We start from the raw sequence: 12,595 nt of genomic DNA, 5'->3' as shown, positions 1-12,595 counted from the left end.
CCATCACCTCGCCTCTTCCCACCCCACCTCCCTTCTCTCCTTCTACAGCCCAGCCTGCACCCTCTGCTCTTCTGCCGCTAATCTCCTCACTGTGCCTTGTACTCTCCTGTCCCGCCGTCGACCCCTGGCCCACGTCCTTCCCCTGGCCTGGAATGCCCTGCCTCCACACATCTGCCAAGCCAGCTCTCTTCCTCCCTTTAAAGCCCTACTGAGAGCTCACCTCCTCCAGGGGGCCTTCCCAGACTGAACCCCCTCCTTTCTCTTCCCCTCCCCATCCCCCTGCCCTACCTCTTTCCCCTCCCCACAGCACTTGTATATGTATATGTATAGATTTATTACTCTATTTATTTTACTTGTACATATTTATTATTCTATTTATTTTGTTAATGATGTGCATATAGCTTTAATTCTATTTGTGGTGATGATTTTGACACCTGTCTACATGTTTTGTTTTCTTGTCTGTCTCCCCCTTCTAGACTGTGAGCCCGTTGTTGGGTAAGGACCGTCTTTATATGTTGCCAACTTGTACTTCCCAAGCGCTTAGTACAATGCTCTGCACACAGTAAGCGCTCAATAAATACAATTGAATTTACTTGAAGTACAAGTCGGCAACATATAGAGATGGTCCCTATCCAACAATGGGCTCACAGTCTAGAAGGGGGAGACAGACAAGAAAACAAAACATGTAGACAAGTGTCAAAATCATCACAACAAATAGAATTAAAGCTATATGCACATCATTAACAAAATAAATAGAATAGTAAATATGTACAAGTAAAATAAATAGAATGAACTTTCTTCCAGTTATATTTGAAAGTACGTATTCAGACTTCTTTCCATTACAGGAATGGAAGATAGGATACACACACATTTCCCCACAGGATCAAGGCTGGATTCCTTGAAAAAATAGATTTTTTTTCTTCCACCATTTCCCACATCAAACGCAAAATGTACATCCCTTTTTCACTGGTACCTGGAGGTGAACTGAGATCTTTTTCATATGTGTATTTACTAGGAAGTATTCAGTCTTCTTTGCCTTACAGGAATAGAAGATGGGTACATATTGCCCCACAGGACAAAGGCTGGATTCCTTCAAGCAAATCTTTGCTCAAAAATTGTCATCACTGTCAGCATCATCATCGTCATCATCATCACTATCATCATTATCAATCATCATCAACAACAGTAGCATTCATTGGGCATCAGTTATGTGCAGAGCACTGTACTAAGTGCTTGAGTTATGAAACATGAAGTTCCCTCAAGAACTTTATAGTCTAGGAGGGAAACAGACACTTAAATGAATTGCAGGTAAGGGGAGTAATGTAGATAGATACCTAAATGTTATGGGGACTGTGGTAACAACTTCTTAGGTGGCAGGGAAGATTAAAAGGTTTCCTGTAGGATATGTGATGTCATAGAGCTTTGAATTGTAGGGAACTGTCATCAATTGAATATAAAGTGGGAAGGAGTTCCAGGTAACAGTTAAAGTTATGGGAGAGACAAGAATGAAACATATTTCCTCATCTTCCACTCCCTTCTTGCCCTGCCTTGCTCCCTTTGCTCTTCCCTGTCCCACAGCCTTATGTATATATTTGTAATTTTATTTTTTTTTTTACTGATGTACGTTTACTTCTATTGATGTCTGTCTCTCCCCCTCTAGACTGTGAGCTCCTTGTGGGAAGTGATTATCTCTCTTTATTGCTGCATTGTACTTTCTTTACCAAGCTCTTAGTACAGGGCTGTGCACACAGTAAGCACTCAATGAATATGATTGAATGAATGAAGGAATGAATGTTGCTGCCACTCTTGTGATATACTTGGTAAGGGTGGAAGCTGGGATGCATGTGAGGGACAGGTATCAGATTGTGTCATCTGATTATTAAGGGGAGATGGCACTATCCTAGATTGAAGTTCAATCCCTTCGCCTTGAGATTGGTAATACTGATAAGATGCCTAGACGAATGTGTAAGCCCACCAAATCACTCTGATGCATATCCCACCCTTATCTTGGACTCCAGTCTTAACAGGCAGTGTTCCCAGGAACAAAACTAGGAAATGTGAAATGGAGCATCTTGAAGACCTGATGCACTCTGTGTGGGACACTAATTTCTCATTCATATCATAATAGAGTACGTTGGGACTTTCTAGAACCTAAGATTCTAGATACTACTGAATCTAGGATAAGTGAAATTAAGGATATTTTAAATTCAGTAATGAACGTGGTATTCTCATGATCAATTCTTTTCCAAAAGTTGACATACAAGGTTTCTAGGGAGGATTATAACTGGGGTTATGGAAAAAATTCTTATTTAAAATTGAGTTTTACTGGGGTTATGGAAAAACTTCTTATTTAAAATTGAGTTCTACTTAATGTTCTTAAATTATCTTACTGGATATGTAGCTGATAATATTACATGGATGCAATTATGTGTTGGTGTGATTCAAATAATAATGAAATTAAAGGACAAAGAAAACATGAAATTAGGATAAAAATGTTTACAGTATGATCTTGAAATGTAACAATTGCATTTAGTTCCTGTGCTAATAATGATCACATTTTACAAAATAAATACTACTCATGCCTTCAATACACTTTTCATTGTAATTTAAAATTGCACCTAGAATGGTACAGTATATCCCTCATGCCTAGGAAATGAAACTTACTTCCCAGTAGGGACTGATTTGATTATTTTATCAAGTCCTGATGGACTACAAATAAAATCACTTATTTGGTTCAAAAGTAAGATCATATTTTGTGTTTGTATATGTCTTGTAAATTATATCGAAATACCAGGAAATGATGGCTATGAACAATATTATAAGTATTCAAAAGTAAATAAATTTGAAAGTAAAAGTGGTCACCAACTGTCAGGTAAGTATTTCAGGTAAAATCAGGCAGACCCCTTCCTACTTAGCCACCATGAAGGTGAAAGAATTTCACCTTTGCAGAGGGTCGGGTACTTCTTGGCACCTGGAATCGAGTCCCTTATGTCCAATAGTTCAAATTGTGGTACCTTCCAGTCAAGACAAAGGAAAAAATAGAAAGTAGAATCTTCAAGCACTCTCCAGGTCTCTGAACTAAAATGTACCCTTTACTTTTATGGACAAAGTTATTCAGAAATGATAGAGCCATCTTTGTTGCTTCTAGGAGAGTCAAGGTGATTTTTTTTATCCTTGTTGAAATGTAATTTGAGAAAATTTAGGAAGACTATGAATGGATGTTTTTTCACTGAACCTAAGGAAAATGTATTTCCTGAGAAATAGCATATCCTAGTGAATAGAGCACAGGCCTGAGAGTCAGAAGGACACGGGTTATAATTCTGGCTCCTCCACTTGTCTGTCGTATGATCTTGAGCAAGTCATTTAACTTCTCTGTGCCTTAGTTGTCTCTTCTGTAAAATGGAAATTGAAACTCTGAGCCTCACATGGCACAGGGATTGCATCCAACCTCATGTGCTTGTATACATCCCCTTGCTTAGTATAGTGCCTGGCGTATACTAAGTGCTTAACATAGTAAGTGCTTAATATTAATAATAATAATAATAAATCCCTGCTCCTCCACTTGCTTACCCTGTGACCTAGAGCAAGTTATGAAACTTCTCCATACCTGAGTTACATCATCTGAAAAATGGAGATTAATACTGTGGCTCCCTGTTGGAGATGGATACAATCCACAACCAACCAGATTAGCTTGTAACAACCCCAATGTTCAGTACAAGTCCGGGACCATAGTAAGTGCTAAACAAATACCTTGACAAGGGGGTTGGGGGTGAGAATCATATCTCTGTCTTCCCCTTCTAGACTGTGAGCCCACTGTTGGGTAGAGACCATCTCTATATGTTTCCAAATTGTACTTCCCAAGCACTTAGTACAGTGCTCTGCACACAGTAAGCGCTCAATAAATACGATTGAATGAATGAATGAATGAATGAATATATGGAGGTCAATATAATCTTGACAACATATCGATCAATGACTCAGTGGTATTTATTAAATGATTGCTCTCTGCAGGACATTGTAATAATGTACAATGTACAAGGTCTTGGGAGAGTACAGCACAGTTCACAGATGTGATCTCTTTCCACAAAGAGTTTATAATGTAGTTGGGGAGAAAGACAATAAAATAAATTACACATAGACAAAGCAACAGAATATAAGAATATGTACATAGGTGTTGTAGGGGTGGGTGAACATCAAAGTGCTAGTGAGTATGAAAATGTTCTTAAGAAATAGTTGCTTTTGAAGGAAAGGAAATGAATAGACTTTGATGAGCATTTTGCCAAAAATCATTTACCAAATGCTTCAAATTCAGAAAGGTCTTGATGTCTTGTATGGTAGACTATTTAAAGACTTGAGTAATGCATTACTAGAGCTCAAAAATTCTTAGAGGAATTTTGAGTTGACCGAAGAATGAGCAATACTAAATGTAGATCTTTGTTAAAAGATAAAATTTAGAATAATCAAAAGCAGTGTATGACTGCCACACTTCTAGGCTAAATTAGAACTCAGATCAGTCAATTTTATTTATTGAGAACTTGTGGTGCACAGAACACCGACTAAAAGCTTGGGAGAGTTCAGTATGAAAGAGTTGGTAGAAATGTTCCATGTTCACAGTGAGCTTATAGTCTAGAGGGGGATACAGACATTAATATAAATAAACTATGAGTATGTACATGAATGCTGTGGGGCTGAAGGAGGGATGAATAAAGGATGTAAAAATTGTGCAGAGGCAACACAGAAGGGAGTGGGAGAAGAGCAAATGAGGACTTAGTGGGGCTTTCGGAAGAGACAAGCTTCAAATAAGGTGGTAAAGGTGGGGAGAGTAATTGTTGGATTTGAAGAGAGAGGGCATTTCAGGACACAGGCAGGATGTGGGTGATAGGTCAGTGGCAGGATAACCAAGATAGAGGATCTCCAGAATCTTATCCTTTCCGAATTAGCTTATGATATTGTATTATAATATTCTAATGGTCATGACTCTTCAATGACTCTTAAGATGATATATGTTCCTTAACTTTATGAATATTAATTTATACATTAGAATATATACCTCAAAATTGTTGTCATTTTTGATTAGTGCTACATATGGAAAGTGTACTTACTGATTTCTAGGAACTGTACTAAGTATTTAGGAGAATATAAAAGAAATGATAAGTTTTTCCTGTCTCAAAAGAGTTTACAGTCTAATGGGGGGGATTGACAGACAAATTTATTGAGGACTCCACTAAATTATGTGGCAGTTGTAACATGACGTCTGTTCACTTAATGGTCTAGAGAATTCTGCCTACATCAACAGGCTCAAAGCTATGAACCTCCATTTAATACAAGGAGTAGAGTCTCTCAGGAAGGCTATCACTTGTTACCATATTTATGTTTAACAGTTTCTTGTCTCTAAAGGACTGGTTCTCAAGGAGTATTATAATGTATGATAGAAACTTATTGACTATCATTCTTTTTTTCCTACTTTAACAGGAATCCCGCAAAATTATTTTGAGGTTCTTTTTTTTTATCTCTTGGCAGGAAAACATAATCGAAGTTATAAGAAATCAAGAGTTCTTACTGCTTCCCGCTGATGAACTCCATAAGCTTCTGGCTAGTGATGATGTGAATGTTCCGGATGAAGAAACCATCTTCGATGCACTGATGCTGTGGGTTAAGTATGACATGCAGAGGAGATGCAGTGATCTGAGTATGTTGCTTGCCTTTATAAGACTGCCTCTGCTTCCGCCACAGGTAATAGAATGAATGATTTCTTTTTGTACCAAGAAATGGAAATTGAATAATTGAAAATGTGAGCTCAATATTTTCATTAGGGCATGATATTGCCTTCAGTTTTCTTTTAATTAAATGTTACTCCATAAAAGCATTTGAAAGAACTCACCCAAACCCTCCTAGTTAGACTGTGAGTCCCATGTGGGACAGGGACATCATCCAACCTGATTAACTTGTATCAACCCCAGTACTTAGAACAGTGCTTGACACATCATAAACAATCAACAATTACTATTATTACTATCATTACAATTACTATTAGTAGTAGTAATGGTATAAAAACCAGTATCCTAAGGATGTGGGTTATTATACTACATATTCCTTATGTGGATTATTTTGTTATCAGCAGTGGAGACATGGTCTTCTAGATTAATTTCCATGAGACATAAAGTTGGATCATCAGTAAATGTCTAAGAGGTTGGGGAGGGATAATTGAGGGATAACAAGGATAGTAGGAATGTAAAGAAAGTGTTTCAATATTTGAAGGGCACTCTGATGAAATTAAAGGAAGTAGGATAATAGTGATGATATTCGACTGTTTTTCAAAGAAAATCTGTAACAGTGAGATTTGAACAGAGCAACTGGAAACAAGTTTGAGAGAGGAGAGGAAAGAAAGCAAATGTGCGAGACCACTAATAATAGCTAATTGTGGTATTTCTTAAGAGTTACTTATATGAAAAGCATTGTACCGAATGCAGAATAGATGACAAGACATGAGGCCCACAGTCTACGGGGAAGAGAGAACAAAGTATTGATTCTTGCTTTACAGATGAAGTAACTGAAACACAGAAGAGGTAAATGACTTGTCCAAGGTCACACATCAGGAAAGTGGCAGTACCCATATTAGAAGAACCCAGATCCCTTGACTCTGAGACCTGTGGTCCTCCCACTAGGTGACATTGCCTACCAGAGTGCAATATAAAAAGAAATGATTGATTAATTAATTAATTAATTAATTAAATCATATTAATTGAGCGCTTACTGTGTGCAGAGCACTGTATTAAGCACTTGGAAAGTACAATTCGGCAACAGATAGAGGCAATCCATACCCAACAATGGGCTCACAGACTAGAAGGGGGAGTCAGACAACAAAACAAAACAAGTAGACAGGCATCAAAAGATTAATGTTAAGGGACTTAGAAGGACTGAAAAAGGTGAAGAAGGGAATTTACAATTTGAGGAGCAAAAATTAGTATGTGAAAAGCTGAATAGAAAGCTGAGAGAAGCACAGACGAGTGAGTAAAGAGGAGCTGTTTTATAGCCCTTTACATATTTTAAGTTGGGGAAAATATCTGCGCTGCTGAAACCTACTGCTGCTTCTAAACATAACAGAAGCTTTAGCGAGAGCTATTCAGGGAAAGTAAGAAGGTGTCAGTATAATGATTTATGCCATAGATTCAAGACCCATTATAGGACTTGTTCTAATCCCAGCTCCACCAATTGCCTGCTGTAGGACCTTGGGCAAGTCACTTCACTTCTTTGTGCCACATGTTTCTTATCTTTTTAGGGCATTAAGTGCTAGGCACTGTATTAAGCCCTGGGGTAGATACAAGCTAATAAAGTTGGACATGGTCCATGTTCCACATGGGGTTCACATTGTTAATCTCCATTTTACAGATGAGATAACTAAGGCACAGAGAAGTGAAGTGATTTGCCCGAGTCAAACAGCAGGCAAGTGGCAGAGGCAGGATTAAAATACAGGTACTTCTAGAGAAGCAGTATGGCTCAGTGGAAAGAGCACGGGCTTTGGAGTCAGAGGTCATAGGTTTGAATCCCTACTCTGCCACTTGTCAGCTGTATGACTTTGGGCAAGTCACTTAACTTCTCTGTGCCTCAGTTACCTCATCTGTAAAATGGGGATTAAGACTGTGACTCCCCCGTGGGACAACCTGATCACCTTGTAACCTCCCCAGCGCTTAGAACAGTGCTTTGCACATAGTAAGCACTTAATAAACGCCATTATTATTATTATTCTAACACCCTGACCTATGCTCTATCTACTAGGGCACACTCCTTTTCAAGAAATACTTATTTGCAAGGCCCTACTGAGAGCTCAAGGTGCTGCTGAGAGCTCAAGGCCCTACTGAGAGCTCACCTCCTCCAGGAGGCCTTCCCAGACTAAGCCCCCTCCCTCCTCTCCTCCTCCTCCTCCTCTCCATCACCCCCGCCTTACCTCCTTCCCTCCCCACAGCACCTGTATATATGTATATATGTTTGTTCATATTTATTACTCTATTTATTTTACTTGTACATATCTATTCTATTTATTTTATTTTGTTAATATATTTTGTTTTGTTCTCTGTCTCCCCCTTCTAGACTGTGAGCCCACTGTTGGGTAGGGACCGTCTCTATATGTTGCCAACTTGTACTTCCCAAGCGCTTAGTACAGTGCTCTGCACACAGTAAACGCTCAATAAATATGATTGATTGATTGATTGATTGAGATTGAATACATGTTCTCTCTCCTATATAAAATGCAACTTTCCATGTAGGACAGGGACTGTGTCCTACCAGATTATCTTGTATCTACCCCATTGCTTATTTCAAACAGTGCTTAGCAAATACTATTAACATTATCATTTAGCCTGTACTATTTCCCTGAATAACTGGGCGTTAATAAATGTTGTGAAAGCTTCTACACAGGATTAATATCGGGAAGGTTTATTAAAAACTTGTGAAGCAGTGGTTGTGAATGAACAAAGGATAGTAGGTATGGTGAAATCAATAGGCAGAATGAGGTGACCTGATATTGAAAGGAGTAACAAAATTGATGTAAGCACTTAATAATAATCCTATTCATTGTGGTATTTATTGTGTGTCAAGATCAGTTCTAACATTGTGGTAAATACAAAAAAATCAGGTCAGACCCTGTCCCTGTCCCACATGGGACTCTCAGAATAAGTAAGAGAGAGAACAGACACTGAATCCTAATTTTACATATGAGAAAACTGAGGCACGAAGAAGTTAAGGATTTGCTTAAGGTCACATAGCAGACAGGAAGCAGAGTCACAGTTGGAACCCAGATCTTCTGATTTCTAAGCTTATGCCCTTTCCACTTGACCAGCATTTGAAAAGAGTACTATAAGAACCTTTTTCTTCCATGAGACAGAGGCAGAACCTTCCTCTTCAACTCTCCAATCTTCTTAGTAGTATGTAAAAAGGAGATCTCTCACTTCATCTCACAATCTACCCCCTTCACCTTCATTTCTGACCCCATTCTTTGTACTTTACTAAAATATCTATCTCCTCCCTTTTCCCTCCTTGACCACTATATTCAATTGTTCACTGTCAAGATCCACCCTTTCCTCTCCATCCAAACCACTACCCTGCCCGTTCAAGCTCTCATCCTATCCTGTCTGGACTACTGCATCAGCCTTCTCTCTGATCTCCCATCCTCGTGTCTCTCCCCACTTCAATCCATACTTCATGCTGCTGCCCGGCAGAAACACTCTGGGCATGTTACTTCCCTCCTCAAAAATCTCCAGTGACTACCAATCAATCTGTGCATCAGGCAGAAACTCCTCACCCTGGGCTTCAAGGCTCTCCATCATCTCGCCCCCTCCTACCTCACCTCCCTTCTCTCCTTCTACAGCCCAGCCCACACCCTCCGCTCCTCTGCCGCTAATCTCCTCACCATGCCTCGTTCTCGCCTGTCCCACCGTCTACCCCCGGCCCACATCATCCCCCTGGCTTGGAATGCCCTCCCTCTGCACATCCACCAAGCTAGCTCTCTTCCTCCCTTCAAGGCCCTACTGAGAGCTCACCTCCTCCAGGAGGCCTTCCCAGACTGAGCCCCCTCGTTCCTCTCCCCCTCGCCCCCCTCTTCACCCGCCCGTCTTACCTCCTTCCCTTCCCCACAGCACCTGTATAGATGTATATATGTTTGTACATTTTTTTTTACTCTATTTTACTTGTACATATCTATTGTATTTTATTTTGTTAATATGTTTGGTTTTGTTCTCTGTCTCCCCCTACTAGACTGTGAGCCCACTGTTGGGTAGGGACCGTCTCTATATGTTGCCAACTTGTACTTCCCAAGCGCTTAGTAAAGTGCTTTGCACACAGTAAGCACTCAATAAATATGATTGATTGATTGATTGATTCTGAGTCTCTTCTTCCCCAGGGCTTTTGATTATACCTATACATTCCCTCACCTATAAAAGCCATCGTTTACCCCACAGCACTATTCTGTTAATACTCCATTCCTCTCCTACCATGCCTTTATACACTCCTTGTGAGAATTTGCTTCCACTTCCCATTTTCCAATATTCTCCTTGACCCCCTTCAATTTTGCTTCTGCCCCTCAACTCCACAGAAACTGCCCTATGATCACCGGTAATTTCCTTCTTGTGAAACACTATTCTACTCCATTCTCATCCTTCTTGATTTCTCAGCTGTTTTTGACACTGTGGACCACTCCCTTCTGGAAACTTTATCAAACCTTGAATTCACTGACGCTGTCCACTCCAGGTTTTCTTCCTGTCTCTTTGACTGCTCCTTCCCTCTTTCATGGGCTCCTCCTCAGCATTAATGAAGGCATATCTCTTCTAAGAGGTCTTCCCTGACTAAACTCTCTTTTCCTTAGAGAAGCAGCATGGCTCAGTAGAAAGAGCACGGGCTTTGGAGTCAGTGGTCATGGGCTCAAATCCTGGCTCCTCCAATTGTCAGCTGTGTGACTTTGGGCAAGTCACTTAACTTCTCTGTGCCTCAGTTACCTCATCTGTAAAATGGGGATTGACTATGAGGCCCTGAGGGACACCCTTATCACCTTGTAGCCTCCCCAGTGCTTAGAACAGTGCTTTGCACATAGTAAGTGCTTAACAAATGCCATTATTATCATTATTATTATTATTATTATTATTATTATTATTATTATTATTATACTCTCTTCTGCATCTCCCTGACTTGCTCCCTTTATTCATCTCTCCTCACAGGCCCCTCAACAATACTTATGTACATCTCTGTAATTTATTTATTTATATTAATGTCTGCTTCAGCTCTAGATTGTAAACTTACTGTGGGAAGAGAATGTTTCTGTTATATTGTTTATTACATTTTCCTCTCCCAATTACTCAGTAGAATGCTCTGCACTCAGTAAACACTCAATAAATATGATTGATTATATCCACCTCAACTACTGAATTAGTCTTGTCACTGAATTCCCTGCTTCTATACTCTCCCCACTCCAGTCCATACTTCACTCTGTTATCCACATCATTTTGTTCTAAAAAAACTCATTCCCATGGCTTCAACTACCATCTACAAATTGAGTTTTCCCCTATTTATCTCTCAAACCCCAAACTCTCTTCTTTTCTACATCTCACATTTTCTCCTGACTTAAAAACATCTCTGGTTGTCATTCAGACACCTCAAATTGAACATGTCCAGAGCAGAATTCCTCATCTTCACCCCTGTCTCCTTCCTCTGACTTTTCCATCACTCTCTTCCCACTCCTCCAAACTCCTCAAAAATCGCCAATAGATTCCCATCCATCTATGAACAAATGAAACTCCTTAACTCTCTCCCTGTTACTTAACATCACTGTTCTAACATAATCCAACCTACACACTTTGCTCATTCAAATCTAACCTATTCACTCTACTTCGATCTTGACTTTTTCATACGAGCCCTTGCTCACATCCTCCCTCCGCTCTGAAACTCTCTCCCTATTCATAATCCAAAGATGATTACTTGCCCCATCTTAAAGCCCTTCTAAAATCATATCTCATTCAAGATGCTTTTCCTGATTAATCTCTTTTTTTTTCACCCTATTAGCCCTCCTTTCAGCATCATCCACTTGCACTTGGGTCTGTACTACTTAAGCACTTTGATATTCACACCCTCCACCCCATAATAATCATGTACATGTTCCTATTCTCTGTCCCTTACCACATGTGTAGTTTATTTTAATGTTTGTCTATCCCACTGGAATGTAAACTCCTTGTGGATAGAGATCATATCTACTAACTCTGTAGTGTTATAATCTCCTAGTCATTTGGTAATATGCTCTTTTTACAGTAAGACCTCAGTTAGTACCAATGACTAATTGGTATTGTCTGTAGTGATGAGGAAGTCAGAGAGAAGAGATGGTTTGGATGTCAGGAACAATAGTAGAGATTTATAGATGGGCAGTTGACCTTCAGGACAAAGAAATGACACAAAAGAAGAAAAGCAAAACAAAAGCATCATATTTGTGTCTATTTCTCCTTTTAATGAAATATGATAGAAAATATCAAAAGCAAAAAACCTTGTTTCCTTAGGGTTTTATAGAAAATTGGATGAAAAGGCAAATTTGGTTAAAACAGTGGGCAACAGCATTATCTCATGAAAGTTTTGGGATGACCAATGCAATCCCTCCAGGTTTTTAGGTGCTGACTCCTTGGTCTACAGTTATGATTCTCGCTTTGGGTGTGACAGGCCCGGATTCAAATCCCAGATGAGTTCTGTTTTCACTTTGAGAAGCATTTTGGCTTACTGGAAAGAGCACGGGTTTGGGAGTCAGAGGATGTGGGTTCCAATTCTGCCTCTGCCACCTGTCTGATGTGTGACCTTGGGCAAGTCACTTGACTTCTCTGTGCCTGTTACCTCATCTGTAAAATGGATATTAAGACTGTGAGCTCCATGTGGGACAACCTGATAACCTTGTATCTACCGCAGGGTTTAAAACAGTGCTTTGTACATAGTAAGTGCTTAACAAATACCATGATTATTATTATTATCATTATTAATAATATATTTGTATTTTATTTTTATAAATAGCTGATTTATCATGGCAGGGCAGGAAACTCAGTGAGTTGAAATGCATATTGCAAAAAACAAAAGC

The 12,595-nt window shown here is 39.5% G+C and overlaps 1 protein-coding gene across 1 annotated transcript in view; it reads left to right on the top strand.

The window, feature by feature from the left end:
• Positions 1–12,595, top strand: part of KLHL1 (kelch like family member 1) — a 277,918-nt gene that overhangs the window by 163,984 nt on the left and 101,339 nt on the right. The window contains 1 exon segment of the mRNA XM_038772560.1: positions 5,521–5,733. Coding sequence (XP_038628488.1) covers positions 5,521–5,733 — 213 coding nt within the window.

The sequence above is a fragment of the Tachyglossus aculeatus genome, chromosome 2, assembly GCF_015852505.1.
Source record: "Tachyglossus aculeatus isolate mTacAcu1 chromosome 2, mTacAcu1.pri, whole genome shotgun sequence".
NCBI classification, from domain to species: domain Eukaryota; kingdom Metazoa; phylum Chordata; class Mammalia; order Monotremata; family Tachyglossidae; genus Tachyglossus; species Tachyglossus aculeatus.
The sequence above is the reverse complement of the archived record's forward strand: the minus strand, read 5'-3'. Positions and strand labels throughout refer to the sequence as shown.